Raw genomic sequence first — 16,197 nt, 5'->3', positions numbered from 1 at the left:
TTTTTCCCTATTCTTTGGTGTTGCCAGGCAGTAATGCTTTCCTCAGCTTTGGAATAGATGCTAGGCGTGGGAGAAAGAGACATTTTTACTTCTTCTTTTTTTTTAATCTTTTTTTTTCTTTAGTTTTTATTTATTTATTCATGAGAGAGAGAGAGAAAGAGGCAGAGACACCGGCAGAAGGAGAAGCAGGCTCCATGCAGGGAGTCCGACATGGGACTCAATCCCGGGGCCCCAGGATCAGGCCCTGGGCTGAAGGCGGTGCTAAACCGCTGAGCCACCCAGGCTGCCTGACTTTTTTACTTCTTAATCTTATTTATCTCACCCTGGGATATGGAAAATGAAAGAGCTGGTGACAGTGATATCATTTCCCCTCCCACCCAGGGGAGTCCCAACATGTGAACACAGCCAGCCCACAAACCAAACCTTGCCAGTCTCATTTCACTTAGTTCTGTCTGTGACTCAGCCTGTGCTGCCTTGCAGCATCATACCTTTTTTTTTTTTTTTTAAAGATTTATTTATTCATAGAGACAGAGAGAGAGAGAGGCAGAGACACAGGCAGAGGGAGAAGCAGGCATCATACAGAGAGCCCGACACGGGACTCGATCCAGGGTCTCCAGGATCACGCCCTGGGCTGCAGGCGGCACTAAACCACTGCGCCACCGGGGCTGCCCGCATCATACCTTTTGGAAGGACTAGAAACTATGAACTGGTGTGGGGTGTGTGTTGTGGAATCCGTAGAATTACCTGAATTATTAGACCCCATCTTCTTTTTTTTAAAGATTTTATTTATTTATTCTTTTTAAAAAATATTTATTTATTTAGTCATGAGAGACACAGAGAGACAGAGGCAGAGACAAAGGCAGAGGGAGAAGCAGGCTCCATGCAGAGAGCCCAACATGGGACTCAATCCCAGGATCATGCCTTGAGCCAAAGGCAGACACTCAACCGCTGAGCCGCCCAGGCGTCCCTAGACCCCATCTTCTTAACTAGACTATAACTTCTAAAGTTGGGACCACGGAGCTTCTTAGCTTATTGTATCGCTACCTCTTAGTATTATGCCCTGCATAGTGTAGGTGCTCAATAAAAGCCTGTGGGTGATGATACTACTGGCTAATCCCATGGAGAACCCACACCCTGTAACAGGAATTAGAGACCTCCAATGACCAGAACACACAGGACCAAACCAAACATCAATGAGCAAACTGATCTTTAATGTGCTGACCTGGAAGGCTTGCTCTTCATCGTGGGCATGGCCACAGCTATTTACACAGAATCACTGTACAATATTTACAGCAAGATGCTAGACATAGCATCCTTCTGGATAGGCAAGGAAAGGGTGAGAACAGGCTAGGGAATAAAGCCCTGCAATAAAAGTGTAAGCAGAAATCTGCAGATGTGAGTAGAGGGAAAAGGGCCAAGTCAGGAGGGAGGCTGGTGAGGTAGACATAAAGGAGGAAGTACCAAATCATCTCTGGTGCATGAGGAGAGAGTCCACTGGGACAGAGAGTCTCTAAAATTATGATTTGGTGGCATCGGAAGGGGTAAAATCTGCCACAAGTCACCTTTGTGAGGAGAAAGAAAACAGCAGTTAGAACCTTACAGACCACACCTTCTACCTTCCCTATCAAAAAAGTAATTCTGCTGATTAAATTCCTAGGACAGCAAATAGAGAAGATAAAAAAAAAAATGCAGAGACAGAATCTTAAATAGACTTAAGAGACACAAAGTAAAAAGGGTCAAGGGAGACAAAGACATCGCAATGAAGGAGGAAAAAACAAAAGCTCCAGAAGATCCAAATGTTAGAATCATCCCATTGATTTCACAAGTCCCTGTTCTTCACCTCACCTTCCCCAAAACTCCTCCCTCTACCTCTAAGTCTTGGGATTTTAACTTTAACCAATGAGTACAATTAGAATGAGGCTGGTACACTTGGGATGATCTAAGATTCCATCTTACCAATTCAGATTCCCTCCTTATCTTGTACCAGAATATCAGGGCTTGAGTCGTAGCCAAGGGCAGATTAGGGTAAGAATAGACAGGATGGAGGACACGAGGCCACAAAGCCCCACAATCCCAGGGCCACAGCGCCAGAGGCCTAGTTTGTCCAGTGGAATGAAAAGATCACAGGCATTTCTGACCACATCCAGCAGAAGTGGGGGATGACCTCGAAGAACCCGAGCTAAGAGCAGGACTCGGAGCTGTAGCTTAAGAGCTAGTTGAGGCAAACCTCCTCCTGGAGTCCCTGGACCCCCAGGTCCTGCAGTTTCAGTTCCTCCCGTGGCTCCTCCTCCAGAGCCCTTCAGCCGCCGGCTATAAGCTGAAGACTCTTGTTCCATCAGTAGGCGAATTTCATAAGCATCACGGCTCAAATTCATGATGAGGGAAAACAGATAGTACCTGAGACAAACAGGCCAGGAAAATCAGTAAAGGCACATATAGCCACTTAGCACATCAAACAGAACACTTAAACATTTTCCCCCCAAAAGAATTATACATTAAAACACCAGCAGTAAGTGCTATTACCCACTATTAGGAATGTCTTCCCAGCTTTCTATAACTAATCTGCATTTACATGTACCTTAAGATCCTGGCTTAAAATCATGAGCATCATCAAACCTTCCAAGAACAACCTCAAATTTCACTTGTCCACTTGGCAACCCATTAGCACACACACATTCAACCTGAACGATAATGTAATGATGCAAATGTTTTCGGAGAACAAGCTTCAGTCGTTTCAGAGACTGGAACACATTGTAGATCTTTTAAATCCCATCTTTTTGTTAAAACAAACATAAACAAAAAGTGAGGCCCAGAAGTGTTAAGCAACTTGTTAGATGTGTTAGATTTATTAATTCCTTAAGAACAGTCTATGGGGGATCCCTGGGTGGCGCAGCGGTTTGGCGCCTGCCTTTGGCCCAGGGCGCGATCCTGGAGACCCGGGATCGAATCCCACATCAGGCTCCCGGCGCATGGAGCCTGCTTCTCCCTCCGCCTGTGTCTCTGCCTCTCTCTCTCTCTCTCTGTGACTATCATAAATAAATAAAAAATTAAAAAAAAAAAAAAAAAGAACAGTCTATGTTTGGGGCACCTGGCTGGCTCAGTCAGTAAAGCAACTCTTCATCTTTGAGTAATGAGTTTAAGTCCCAAACTGTGTGTAAAGATTACTTAAAAAACAAGCAAACAAGGCGCCTGGGTGGCTCAGTCAGTTAAGTGTGCAACTCTTGGTTTCAGTTTAGGTCTTGATCTCAGGGTCCTGGGTTCAGGCCCCACACTGGGCATGGAGTCTACTTAAAAAACAAACCATTAAACAGTCTATGTTATTGTTGTTTTAAAGATTTTATTTATTTAAGAGAGAGAAAGAATCTTTTTTTTAAGATTTTATTTATTCAGAGAGACAGAGAGAGAGAGAGAGAGAGAAAGAGAGAGAGAGAAAGGCAGAGACACAGGCAGAGGGAGAAGCAGGCTCCATGCAGGGATCCCGACGCGGGACTCAATCCTGGGTCTCCAGGATCATGCCCTGGGCTGAAGGCGGCACTAAACCGCTGAGCCATCCAGGCTGCCCGAGAGAGAAAGAATCTGAAGCAGACTTGCACTAAGTACGGAGTCTGAGGTAGAGGAGGAAGGGGCTCGATCCCACAACCAATTAACCAACCACGAGATCAAGACCTGAGCCGAAACCAAGAGTCAGATGCTAAACTGACTGAGCTACCCAGGCATGCCAACAATCTATGTTTTTTTAAATCCACTCTGACAATAGTGGTCTTAACTCAATATGATTGTCCTACCTCAAAAAACACCTCCTGAATCCAATCACATTTCTCTTATACCACACCAGCACAGTCTCAGCCACCAGCACCTTTTACTCGAACTACTGCTTTAGTTATTTGATTGGTCTCTCCATGGCCACTCTTGTCCCCTATCCCCCAACAATCTAATTTCACATAGTGAATCACACCATTACTCCCCTTCTAAACTCTCCACGGCTTTCTTCCTATCCCATTTAAAATGAAATTTAGGGGTGTCGCGGTGGTGCCTTAGTACAAGGCAACAACATCTCTTGCCATATTAGGGTATCTCCTTCTCTTTTGCCCTACTGCAATCCATTTTCCACTGCAGCAAGAGAGATGTTCTTTAAACACAATCTGAATCATGTCACATCCCTATTCAGAACCCATTGTACTTAGGATAAAATTTAAACAAAACTAACCCAAAAATCCTACATTGCCTAAGAGGCCTTGCATGAATGATCTGGTCCCGTCCATATCTCCAGTTTAAACTTATGCCCCTCACTCAATACTCTCCAACATGCTGGCTTTCTTTCTCTTTCTCTAATTCCACAAAATCTTTTTTGGTTTAAAGCCTTAGAATGGGCTATCTTCTGTTTGAGAAGGTCTTCTCTGCTGCTGTTTGCTTTGACTAACTTCTATTTAGACTTCAAGTCTGAATGAAAACGTTACTTCTCAGGGACGCCTGGGTGGTTCAGTGGTTGAATGTCTGCCTTGGGTTCATGGTGTGATCCTGAAGTGCCCGGACAGAGTCTCACATCAGGCTCCCTACAGGGAGTCTGCTTCTCCCTCTGCCAATGTTTCTGCCTCTTTCTCTGTGTCTCTCATGAATAAATAAAACCTTTTTTAAAAAATAAAATAATACATTACTTCTCAAAGAGTTTTCAGAAGTTTTGACCTTTCAATCAAAATCAGCTCTCCTTGGGATCCCTGGGTGGCGCAGCGGTTTGGCGCCTGCCTTTGGCCCAGGGCGCGATCCTGGAGACCCGGGATCGAATCCCATATCAGGCTCCCGGTGCATGGAGCCTGCTTCTCCCTCCGCCTGTGTCTCTGCCTCTCTCTCTCTCTCTCTCTCTCTCTCTCTGTGACTACCATAAATAAAATTAAATTAAAAAAAAAAAAATCAGCTCTCCTTGTTACATATCTTATAACACCCTGTACATTTCCACAAATACCTGGTTTGGTGGTGTCTTAATATGACTCCCCCAGTAGACCAGAAGCTTAGTGAGAGTGGGAACCATATCTGACTCTGTGCTTTATTCCCTGACACATAGTAAGCGCCTCCTAAATATTTTTAGAATGAATGAATGAGCAAGCAGTGAGAGGCATAACCTGTGGCATAGATAGCAGATTTAAAGCAATATAATGTCTTATCTTGCCCAATCTTAGTCATTCATCATGGAAGGGCATCTGTCTTCCATCTGCCTCCATTCTCTATTCTCTGATAGTTTAAAATCTAAATGAAGACCGGATCCAAGTGATTAAGATGTGTATATTCTGGGAAGACCCTGAAAGATCTTTCTCTCATAAAAGGCAAGCTATACAGTATGAGAAATACAAAAGGTCTTGTAGGATAAAAGGATATCAAACCTGAATGAACGCTGGGCCCACTTCTCCTGATCCACGCGAGGGGCTAGTCCAGATTTTCCAGCCCACAGGACATTGTCACAGGCGAAGTACAAGGCTCGATTGAGGTGACTAACAGTGATGCAGAATCTCAGGACAACATCTGATAAGTGCACAGCTCGTTTGGCTGACTCAAGGGCATCTGCTGAGTTACCCAGGCGTAGAACTTGTGGAGATTACCAAGGAGAAGCAAAGATTTGGAAGTAGAGGCAAACAGAGTGAGACGCAGAGAAAGAGGAAACAAGTAGGTGAAAGTCGAGCAAGTGACAGAAACAATAATTACAATTTTTTTAAAAAAGAAAAAAACAGTTCAAAAATATTTTTTCTTCAAATTTTAGTTAATTTATATTCCAGTTTGGTTTTCTCAAACTTGCCCCATTCTCTCCAATCCTTCATTAGTCTCTTACCCCTGCTCTCTTCTCTCAATCAAGAGGCATGCAGAGGGTAAGTGCAGAGCTGAAAGAGGGGGAAGAACTGACAGAGAAGGTCAACGATGGGAAGAAAGGACTAAGGAAGAATAGCTGGGCATGCAGTAATAAAAGCAAAAGCACGGTTACTTACGCTTTCTTCCTAGGCTCAGATGACCCTCCAATTGTCGAATTTGTTTCTGTAACTCAGGACTGGCCCCGTGTTTCTGCAGCGCATGGCCAAGAAGGGAGCAGGCATACTGGGCGGCCCTGGAGGAGAGGCCAGCAAGGTAAGGTGGAGACGTCCCTAACCTCTCAAAATTGTCTTCCAAAAGGAAAGAACTGACTTCCCCTTTCCCCAATTTGAGGCCATTCCCTTTTCTCCTCATTATGCCCATCTCTTACTGTTTCTCCCTCAGGCCAGGGGAAGGGAAGGCGTAAGGATAGAAAGGAGCCTAGAGAAGGGGTTGAGGGGCACTACTTGTAGTTGAGAAACTAAGAGATGTGGCGATGATGAAGTCTGAAGGGGACCGCGACGGCAGCAGAGGGTCCATCACAGGCACAGCAGGGTGAGCACGTACGGGATACTAAGGGAGTGGGGACAGGTGGAGAGCAGATTATCTTCAGAACAGGTGAACCAGGGGCTTTCAAGGCCCTTTGGCAGAATCGAGACCGGAAAACAGGGAGGAGGCAGAGGAGTTCCCGGATGATAGCAGGATGAGGGGACCAGGGAACTTGGAGCCGGTCAGCTTTGGGGGTAGAGCCTGGCTACCCATCGCGGGGAGAATGCCCCTCACGCCACCACCGCCTAGTGAGTAAGGTGTTGGTCTCATATGGACATGGCAGCGCTGAGCGGCCTCCCCGCTGGCCCACTCGTGCCTCAGTTTCCCCATTTCTCGGCAGAGCAGAAACGAATCATCTCACGGCCCGCTCAAATCAGCGCCTAGCGGTCCGTCCGGGCCCCCGTAGCCTGAGCTGACCCTTTTTGACCCCCGTAGTGTGAACGGTCCTCGCCTCACGAGGATCTTCTTCTGTCCCCACCCCCACCCGTGTTCGGGCCGCACCTACACAGCCGCTCCCGAGCCTGGCTCTGAGCACTGAAGCGAACCCAGGCGTCCATGACAGCGACAGCCCCGGCTCCGTAGCTCCCTCCTCACTTCCGCCCCACTTCCCGCCCCTCGTCACGCTTCCTGGACGATCAACGGTGTCTCGCGAGGGACGAATATCGCCAGAAAAGAGAGCGAGTGAGGCCGGCCTCGGAATTTCAGAACGAGAAGCGTTTGTCTCTCAACCACCACCGGCGTTTTGGAGTGTGTCTCTGTCAGAATATACTCTGATTGGATGGCCTCCATTTCCAAAGCACGCCTCCTCCGGCGGTACATTCTTTAAATATTCTGGACCGGGGGCGGGGCTTGCAGGTGTAGGGGCGGGGCAAGAAGGCACAGCAGCATCTATCCTCCGCGGCTGGAATGGGATTGACCCCCGGAAGCTTCCAAGACACGCCCCCCCACCCCCAAACACACACGCACACGCGCTGCGGCTGTAGGGGCCAAAGAAGTCTATGGAAGTAGAAGCCAGTACCAGATCGCTGTTCGCTGCAGGACCCTGACAGTTGGGCATGTGACCTCCAGGATATAGATGGAGTCTCCGGAGACAGAAGCTTTAGTGGACCAAAGATCCTAATAAGGAGGACGAAGAATCAGTGGACAAAGCTAACCTCTTCATACTTATATCTCATCCTCCCATCCCTTTCCCTTCCAGGTCACCATGTGTGCAGGCAATGACACCCCTCAGGGGTTAGCAGCGGGGGAGGTCTGGGCAGGATAGGGCGTAGAGGTGGAGAGCTCAGAGCTGCCCACCTTCTCAGCTGCGGCCAAGGTCCGAGTGGAGTGACCATTGTGCTGTTCATTTCTTCAGCTGGAGCGAACCTGGCCACCCTGTGGTCAGTGACCCGGCCACAACTCAGTCATCTCCGCCCCTCCCATATACAACTCTTCGCCCACTTTGCAGGTGCAGACTTACTAGTCACTTTTGTGGTTATGGCCCTAGATGCCATTTGGAATACCACTGTTCAGTGGCCGGCTGGGGACATCGCTTGTCGGACACTCAGGTTTCTGAAACTAATGGCCATGTATGCTGCAGCTTTTCTGCCAGTGGTCATTGGACTCGACCACCAGGAGGCTGTACTCCACCCACTTGGACCCCCCGCTGAGCTGGAAGGAAACTTCTGGGGACGGCCTGGGGAGTTAGTTTCCTGCTCACCTTGCCCCAGGTGAGTGACTTCTTGGGACTCAAGCCTAGACTGGACAAGAATTTGGGTACACAGGAGTGTTTGGAGTCAAGGAGTGTGTTTGGCCAGTGTTCACCCATTAATCCTCAGAGGAGAGCCTCTGTTTTGCAAATTAAGATCACTGCATGTTAATCTGTATCTCTATTAAGAGCCTACCTCTTAAAAGCAGTACCCCAGGTGCAGGTACGGGTACACCTGCCTGGGTAGCTCAGCAGTTGAGCATCTGCCTTTGGCTCAGGTCGTGATCCTGGGTCCAGGGATGGAGCTCTGCATCAGGCTCCCTGTTAGGAGCCTGCTTCTCCCTCTGCCTGTCTCTGCCTCTCTCATGCATAAATAAATAAAATCTCAAAAAAACAACAGCCTCCCTAGCTATGCAAACACTTAACCGACTGAGCCACTCAGGCAGCCAGTCTATGCCTCTTCCTTTAACTTTGTTTTGCTATGCTTGGCTCCCATCTTTTTGCATCCTCCCAGTTCCATCTTCTTCAGGAGACCGTTGCAGAAAACTCTAGGGATTAAACATTTATGAAGGCCTATAAAGACAGTGAAATCAGGGGCTTTGGTTAAAACTCTGTGGAAATTTACTCTTCCATTCAATAAATAATGTACATCACCCCAGGTACATTCAAATGCTCTATCAAGGATTGAGCAGCAAAGACCTGCCTTCAGTAAACTTAGACTTAGTGCAAAAGACATGGTAGTGTCCAATTATAGTACAGCATGCAGTCAAGCATTTTGCTAAAAGTAAGCATAAGGGGCTAAAGAACATTGAGGATGTTTCACCCACTCTTGGTCAGGGAAAACTTCTCAAAGATGTTAAAATTGATTGTTAAAATGAGAGAGGTGTCAGACAAGTTAAAGCAGAAGGAATGCTGGGGAGGGTGGAAGGTAGAGGAATCAAAATGGTTGCAGCTAAAGTTGAGGGCTAGACAAATGGGTAATGAGCCTGGATGGGAAGGAAGAGCCAGATTACAGATATTCAGCTTGTACTTTATCCTGAGGGCCGTGGAGAGTCATCAAGGTAGAAGGTGGAGAGTGACAAAGATTTGTATTTTTTCACTCTAGCTTTATTATGAAAACTAGAAAGAAAACGGAGCATCTGGACTTGAGTACCAGTTATCAAATCTCAAATATTGACAATGAACTAGAAATTTAGGGGAAGAAAACAAAATATGAAGCAATTCCTATAAGACCAAAATCAAAATCACCAGGGAAGTAGAGCAGCGTCTTGGGGACCAGGATTAGGATATTATCTAGAACGGGCTCTGGAATGATAATGCATTATAGAATCAGATTTAAAAATTGATCCTTAAATCCTCAAATATCAGAAAGGTAACTACAAAGTTAGTCTGATTCTAGTTCTAAGACAAAAAATAGTGCTTCCAACAATGTTGCAAACAGGACCTCTGCTACCCAAAGCATTAAAAAGCAGCACTGCTTCCTCAGTGCAAAAGGTATTAGTTTATATGAAGCAAGTTTTAGATGTGGACTGGGAGGTTAGAAGCCTGCTTTCGTTGCTCTGTTTTTTCTGAGTCTAGGCTCTACTACTAACTCTAGCTATAGGACTTTGGCTAAATCACTTGAAACTAACGGGCCACAAGATATATAGTTTTATCCTTTCTTACATTCTGACAACGGCAATCTCCATCTGCTTCAATGGCAATCTGATGACATTACATGTACAAAAGGTGCTATTTTTGGTTCCAAATTACCATCCTCTTGTATAAATTCTACATTGCCCATATGTTGTATTTAAAATGTTAATACTGGGATCCCTGGGTGGCGCAGCGGTTTGGCGCCTGCCTTTGGCCCAGGGCGCGATCCTGGAGACCCGGGATCGAATCCCACATCAGGCTCCCGGTGCATGGAGCCTGCTTCTCCCTCCGCCTGTGTCTCTGCCTCTCTCTCTCTCTCTGTGACTATCATAAATAAATAAAAAATTAAAACAAAAAAATTAAAAAATAAAATAAAATAAAATGTTAATACTGCTCCAAGGACTAACAGGTCAATTAAAAAAAAAAAAAACAACCTTTTTATAACTGTGGTGTTAGTGTAGTGAAGGAGTACTGGAGTGGTTACAAATTATCTTTGAAGGCTCAAGTTTCTAAATATCACAAGTAGTAGAAAGGAAGGTTTCTGTGGTAGGTGGAAAATTGCATATAATAGGGGGAAGGAAGAGAAGAAACAGGGCTACAGACCAAGCTCTTAAGTCCAAGAGCCTTGCCTATTTTAAACTCCTTTTCACAATTTGTCAGCTGTATCTAGGTACAGTGCAAAACAACCAAACCACCAAACAAAACCCCAGAAATATATGGAACCAAGACAGGGGAACAGGAAAGACCACTTCCCAACTAGCTGATCATATCTCCAAGCTTGTGTTTATAAACCTGTATGTCTGTGGCTGATACTATTCACTTTTCCTAAAAGTCCCTCAGGCCTGCTGAAATCACTTTCCCAATGCCTTAGCTCTAGGAACCTGACATCCATTAGGCTTGCCTTTTATCAGGGACTCAATCTGCCTTACCTGAACCAAGGTACTAACCCTGAAGCTCTAAACTGAAAAATACTCTAAGATTCAAACCCAAAACTCAACAATTTACCAAAAAGGGGGAGGAGCAGCCAACAGCATTTGGAAAATGTTAAATTTTATTAATATTGTTTCACTGTTATAGTTATTGTACATAAGACTATTTACTAAAGGTCACTTCACAGAGTGGCTGCAAAATGGCCTGAAATTTTAGCAGCACCCATTTTATACAAAAATTCTTCCACAGATTTAGACACATCAGAAAAATCATTTCAGCTAAAATTGTTGGTGAGGTGGCAGAAATATTCTTTTGCAAAGTGCAATGGACTTTAGAATGGTACTTGAGAAGGCAAGATTCCTTAAGTCCCAGGATTTAACAAACTTAAATGATTAGCTACATAGCCTAAGGGGAAGATAGGAATTCTCAAGTTTTTAACCTTTTAAATATGGCACTATGGATGGACGCAGCACTACACAGCTCTGCACAGAAAGAAGGATGAATTGGAATTGTGTGACTGGAGGGAAGGGTGAAGGCGGACCAGTTCTAATAGTCCTCAAACTCCTCTCTAGCTGTTCCTGTTCCACACTGTCCACCAAGCTGGCCCAGTCCCCTTCATTCAGTGTGTCACCAAAGGCAGCTTTGATGGCAAGAGATCACCTATAACCTCTTCACCTTCTGCTGCCTCTTTCTGCTGCCACTGACAGCCATGACCATCTGCTATAGCCCATGTCCTCAGTATCCGGACAAGGAAGGGGAACTATGGTGAGACTACAATCCCTGGGCCCCAACCCATGCCCTAAAAACTACTGCTTCTAGCCTGACAGCTATCAAACCAAAAATGGTATCATAACCATACCCCAGTACCTGATGCTGCCAGTATTTTCCAAATGCCTTCAATTCTAACCAGCCTCTAGCCACCCTCTGAAGCTGAGTTAGCTGGGCAAGGATTAAGGAGAAAGGTGATTAGTATTCTGCTTTAGTCTTAAGACACCATCAAGTCTTCAAGTAGACTTAGTAGCTTCATAGAACACCACACCTCAATCAAAACCTCTTCTCCAGCATGTCTGTCATAATCCCTGAGGGGGGTAGGGGAGAGCATATATTCCCAGTTGGGGAAGAAGAGGATTTGCAGCATTACCACCTATTTGTCATATCCTCTTCCCTGTATCAGGAGAGCTCCAGCTCATCATCTCTGCCTATTCATCTGTTCACCCTACACTCAATTCAGAAACTGAGTGATTCTGAATTTGAGTATGTTTTCTAAAATCCCAGCCCCTGCCAGTGAATTTGCCCTCCGCCGCTCCTTAGACAACCGCTCCTGTGTACGTCTGCAGGCCCTGCGACTGGCCCTGCTTGTCTTGCTGACCTTCGTCTTCTGCCGGACACCTTATTACCTACTTGGCCTGTGGTACTGGTTCTCTCCCACCATGCTAAATGTGCATGAAGTCTCCCCCAGCCTCAGCCACATCCTTTTCCTTTTTGGCCTTCTCAATGCTCCTCTGGATCCTCTCTTCTATAGGGCCTTTACCCTTGGCTGTCAAAGAAGGCACCAAGAACTCAGTATAGACTCTTCTAAGGAAAAAAAGATTCTGAGAGAATGCCCCGACAGGAAATGCAAACCCTTAGACAGCTGGGAGTACAAACAAATGTGGCAACAGAAAGGACAGGAGAAACAAAAGAGACATTCCTATAACATCCATTTGCTCAGAGTATACAGGAACAAAGTAACTAAGCTTTTATAACACCTCACTTCTACCCCTGCTCTCTTAGCTTCTAAGAAAAAGAAATACTTTGACTCTGAGACTTGAGATTATATCTAATGTAGAAATTCACACACAATTGACCTTACTGTAAATAGTGCTTCAGAGCTTGCAATGTTAGAAAAGAAAAGTAATTTTAAATGTACAAAACAAAAAATGGGACATTTATTCAGAATTCAAAAAAAAAAAAAAACCCACTAAGTAGGATAAGAGATTAAATATAAACAGTGAGTTCCACCTCAGCCCTATTTTTCCAAGGCTGCATGGTCAAACAGAATCTCTGGAGAGAACATCTGGACAACAGAGGACCTGTCAGCGCCGCCTCCTGTCTGGACTCCTGCTGCGTCTTCGGCCACCTCTAGGGAAAAGGAAGGGTCCATCAGGAACATAATACAATGTCCTTTTTCTATTCTGCTCATGTTCCCTTCACCAAGATAGTTTGCCCTCTCCACTTTACCTCCTCTTGCCCTTTGGCGGACCCCGAACAAAACACCAGTCCACACTGATCGGCTGTCCCATCAAATCCTGGCCATTGAGTCCCTCCATAGCAGCCTGGGCTTCCTTGTATGTTTCATACTCAACTAAAGTATACCCCTGGGATAAGTGAAAAGACAAAGATCAAAACCGTCATATTCCAAACACTACTGAGCATCTTCTTCCTCAGATCTAAACTCATACTCAAATAGAAAAATCTATAGACTTTATACAACAGATGTACATCATATATCCTTACTGTGTATATATTCAAAGTATCTGTACCTCTTTCCTGTGTCTAACAAAATCAATTTTCAATCTCATTTATTTCAACTTTGCTCTTTGGCCAATCAGAGAAAACATGGGAGAACTACCAAAGCTGTCTAAAGGTTGTGAGGGAAGAGAGGCAACAACAGTAGGATACCTTCAAGTATCCTGTACGCCTGTCCAGGTTGAGGTGGATGTTTTTTATCTCCCCATATTCTGCAAATTTGTCATGGATGTCTTCTTCGGTGGCTTCCTCATGGACTCCAGTGACAAAGAGAATCCAGCCTTCAACAGCTGTTGGGGAAGGGAAGGAGGTTTGTGCACAAAAGAAAAACTTCAAGCAAGATCACAAGAGTGGATTAAGGTATCTCCAACCCCATTCCTACTGGGTTTTATTTCATAGGTCCATAATACACTAGTGTCCATCTCACTTACAGCGTTGCGGTCCGGGTTCATCTCCATCCTGCTCCACACTGTCATAATCCTCACGCATCCGCGCTCGAGACCCTTCTTCTATATGGAACATACAAGAGATCACCAGAAATCTCTTCTACCACTGTTCCCCATGAGTGTGAATGGGGACTCCAAAACTCGTAGCTGTCGCCATTCTACACCATTTTCCCCACACTCACCGGAGCCAAAGCCGCGGCCCTTCCGTTTCTTTGCCTTTTCTTTCAATTTGTGGATGCTCTCTGGATCCCCAGAAGTGAAATAATGAGTAACAAAAATAACAGGTATTTACAACAATAGTCTCTTTACGGAGGCATTATCTGAAAGCAGCCCCACCACCTCCAGTCCCATTTCCCTCCCGGTCCCGCCCCCATTCCTCCCGAAGGGGGCGCAGTCTCTAATCCAATCGAAACTCAGTTCTACTCCCATCCGCCCTGCCGGGAAGGGCAATTATTTTCCTATTACTCCCTTCTTTAGCACGTTCCCGGCTTCCCGCAGCTGCCTCCACTGTCCTCACCGTCCCCATCTTCATCCATGGCGAAATCCTCGCCCCCAGCCTCATGAAGGTCCAGCACGTCCGCCATCTTGCCTGCCTTCTTACTCTCGTCGGTGCCGCTCAGGCACTAGGCACCTCGGGAAACTGTCGCGGAGGGGAAAGGTCACTAGTCAAACTGACCAATCAGAAGCTAAGCCTAAGTCCCGCCCTCGGCGCGGTGAAAATACGCAAAAGAAGGCGGGCCTAGTCCCGGAAGATGTCGGAAGTGCTCCTGTAGCCATCTTGAGCAGGTGGAGAGCTGAATGGAGTGGTGCTCTAAGGGACAAACTAGTGGGTAGGTGCAAGCAGCGGCTTCCTATTAATTAGGGCAGCCAAGGAGAAATACTGTAGTCAGCGAAGCACAGCCCAGTTTCTCTATTAGAGGATTGTTTTCTGTCTCCTTGGACTCCGTAGGAAATGGAAGTTGAATTTTTTTTCTCTCTCAAAACTTCTAGACCCCGTAACCTGTTTTGAGGAGCAGCTAGCTGGGTCTGTGATGGAAACATTTTTAAAATAGTTCATTCAGCAATGCTAGCTCAAAAAGCCGAGTCTGGCTCGTACTGCAGCGGCCAATTTCTCTTAAGGAAGCTAATCTGGTTGTGAATTAGGATTGCTGAGACGGCTATCGGCTGCCTTTTTTTTTTTTTTTTTTTTTTTTTTTTAGATTTATTTCTTTATTTTATGATAGAGAGAGAGGCAGAGACACAGGAGGAGGGAGAAGCAGGCTCCATGCCTGGAGCCCGACGCGAGTCTCGATCCCAGAACCAAAGGCAGGCGCCAAATCGCTGAGCCACCCAGGGATCCCCCCCCACTTTTGTTTTAAAGATAAACTCTTAAACTCTTCCCACCACCTCCAGGAATTTAAAAGAAAAAAAATTCATGGCTTTCAACAAAATGGGGACTCCAGCTTCTTTGGGAATGGTGTAGGTATTTCGTGTTTCAAGACCCATATTGCCCGCAAAGTTCGGAATCCTGATGTAGGCCTTCAGCAATAGTGGACTGCAGGTTTTCATATTCTTTTTTAATTGAACAGTTATAATGTGTGTACCTAGTATTAGAGAAGGTGCTGGCAATAGAGGAAAAATAATTACATTATCAACAATTACTTTATATAATTACATTATGATAGTGACAATTGCTATCACTAAGTGCTTAGGAAGTTTATAATAGGACTGGGAGCAAGAAGGCTTCCATTTGAACTGGGCCTTTAAGGCTGTGTAGTCTCCAGGTAAAGCGGTTGTAACTGAGACTAGGAGGCACTAATTCTCCACAGTAGGTAATGTGATCTTTGGAAAAAATCAGCTGGTGATATCATTGCCCAAAACCTTTATTTTTGCACTTGGAATAAAATTAAAATACCACCTGCTCTGCCTGTCCCCCAGTGAGGACATATCACCAATTTTCCCTCCCATTAAGTTCTCTCTACACTTTTCAACTATGTTGTCTCTTTCCCATCTCAGGACTTTTGCAACTTTCTGCCTTTTATGCTCTTACTCCAGCTCTTCACATGGCTCGTTCAACCTCATTCTTTAGGTCTCCCTAAAATACTACCTCACCTGAAGGGTTCTTCTCTACTGTCTTCACTCTATTTCCTTACCTTGTTTCCTTTCTATCTTGTTTATTGTCTGCTTTCTCATTAGAGTGTAATCCTGTGGCAGAGACTCTTATTTACAAAGATATCCCTACAGTTTTTTTTTTTTTTTAAAGATTTTATTTATTTATTCATGAGAGACACAGAGAGAGAGAGAGAGGCAGAGACACAGGCAGAGGGAGAAGGCTCCATGCAGGGAGCCCAACGTGGGACTCAATCCCAGGACTCCAGGATCAGGCAGGCCCTGGGCTGAAGGCAGCACTAAACCGCTGAGCCATGCGGGCTGCCCTCCCTACAGTTTAGAACAGTGTCTGGCTCACAGACACACAGACATTTGATACATATTGAAGGAACAAATATCAGAATGGCAAGAAATTCTGTTTACCTGATGCTACATGGCTAGGAAATAAAGCTGGAAGTACAGGTTGCTGCCAAAATGTATGCCATGCTAAGGATTTTGGAATTTTATCCCGTAGGCAATGAT

The 16,197-nt window shown here is 45.4% G+C and overlaps 2 protein-coding genes across 4 annotated transcripts; both read right to left on the bottom strand.

The window, feature by feature from the left end:
* Nucleotides 1–1,190: 1,190 nt before the first annotated feature.
* PEX11B (peroxisomal biogenesis factor 11 beta) lies at nucleotides 1,191–7,184 on the bottom strand. Of its 2 annotated transcripts, XM_025983146.2 has the most exons (5): nucleotides 6,883–7,130; nucleotides 5,973–6,088; nucleotides 5,376–5,577; nucleotides 1,957–2,397; nucleotides 1,191–1,562 (listed from the first exon to the last, which is right to left on the bottom strand). In XM_025983146.2, the coding sequence occupies exons 1-4, from the start codon at nucleotides 6,936–6,938 to the stop codon at nucleotides 1,992–1,994; spliced, it is 780 nt and encodes a 259-aa protein (XP_025838931.1). In that variant the 5' UTR covers nucleotides 6,939–7,130; the 3' UTR covers nucleotides 1,191–1,562; nucleotides 1,957–1,991. The 2 variants fall into 2 exon arrangements, with proteins under 2 accessions (XP_025838931.1, XP_025838930.1); XM_025983145.2 differs by having other exon boundaries at nucleotides 1,191–2,397; nucleotides 6,883–7,184.
* A 1,969-nt stretch (nucleotides 7,185–9,153) lies between these two features.
* Nucleotides 9,154–14,279, bottom strand: RBM8A (RNA binding motif protein 8A). Of its 2 annotated transcripts, none has more exons than XM_025983147.2 (6): nucleotides 14,105–14,279; nucleotides 13,770–13,829; nucleotides 13,573–13,650; nucleotides 13,295–13,431; nucleotides 12,854–12,990; nucleotides 9,154–12,754 (listed from the first exon to the last, which is right to left on the bottom strand). In XM_025983147.2, exons 1-6 carry the CDS (start codon nucleotides 14,169–14,171, stop codon nucleotides 12,709–12,711), a joined length of 525 nt encoding a protein of 174 aa, XP_025838932.1. In that variant the 5' UTR covers nucleotides 14,172–14,279; the 3' UTR covers nucleotides 9,154–12,708. The 2 variants fall into 2 exon arrangements, with proteins under 2 accessions (XP_025838932.1, XP_025838933.1); XM_025983148.2 differs by having other exon boundaries at nucleotides 13,573–13,647; nucleotides 14,105–14,259.
* Between the last annotated feature and the right edge of the window lie 1,918 nt (nucleotides 14,280–16,197).

Source organism: Vulpes vulpes, chromosome 8 (genome assembly GCF_048418805.1).
Source record: "Vulpes vulpes isolate BD-2025 chromosome 8, VulVul3, whole genome shotgun sequence".
In the NCBI taxonomy this organism is placed as follows: Eukaryota; Metazoa; Chordata; class Mammalia; order Carnivora; family Canidae; genus Vulpes; species Vulpes vulpes.
Note: the sequence above shows the minus strand (reverse complement) of the source record. Positions and strands in the feature narration are given on the sequence as shown.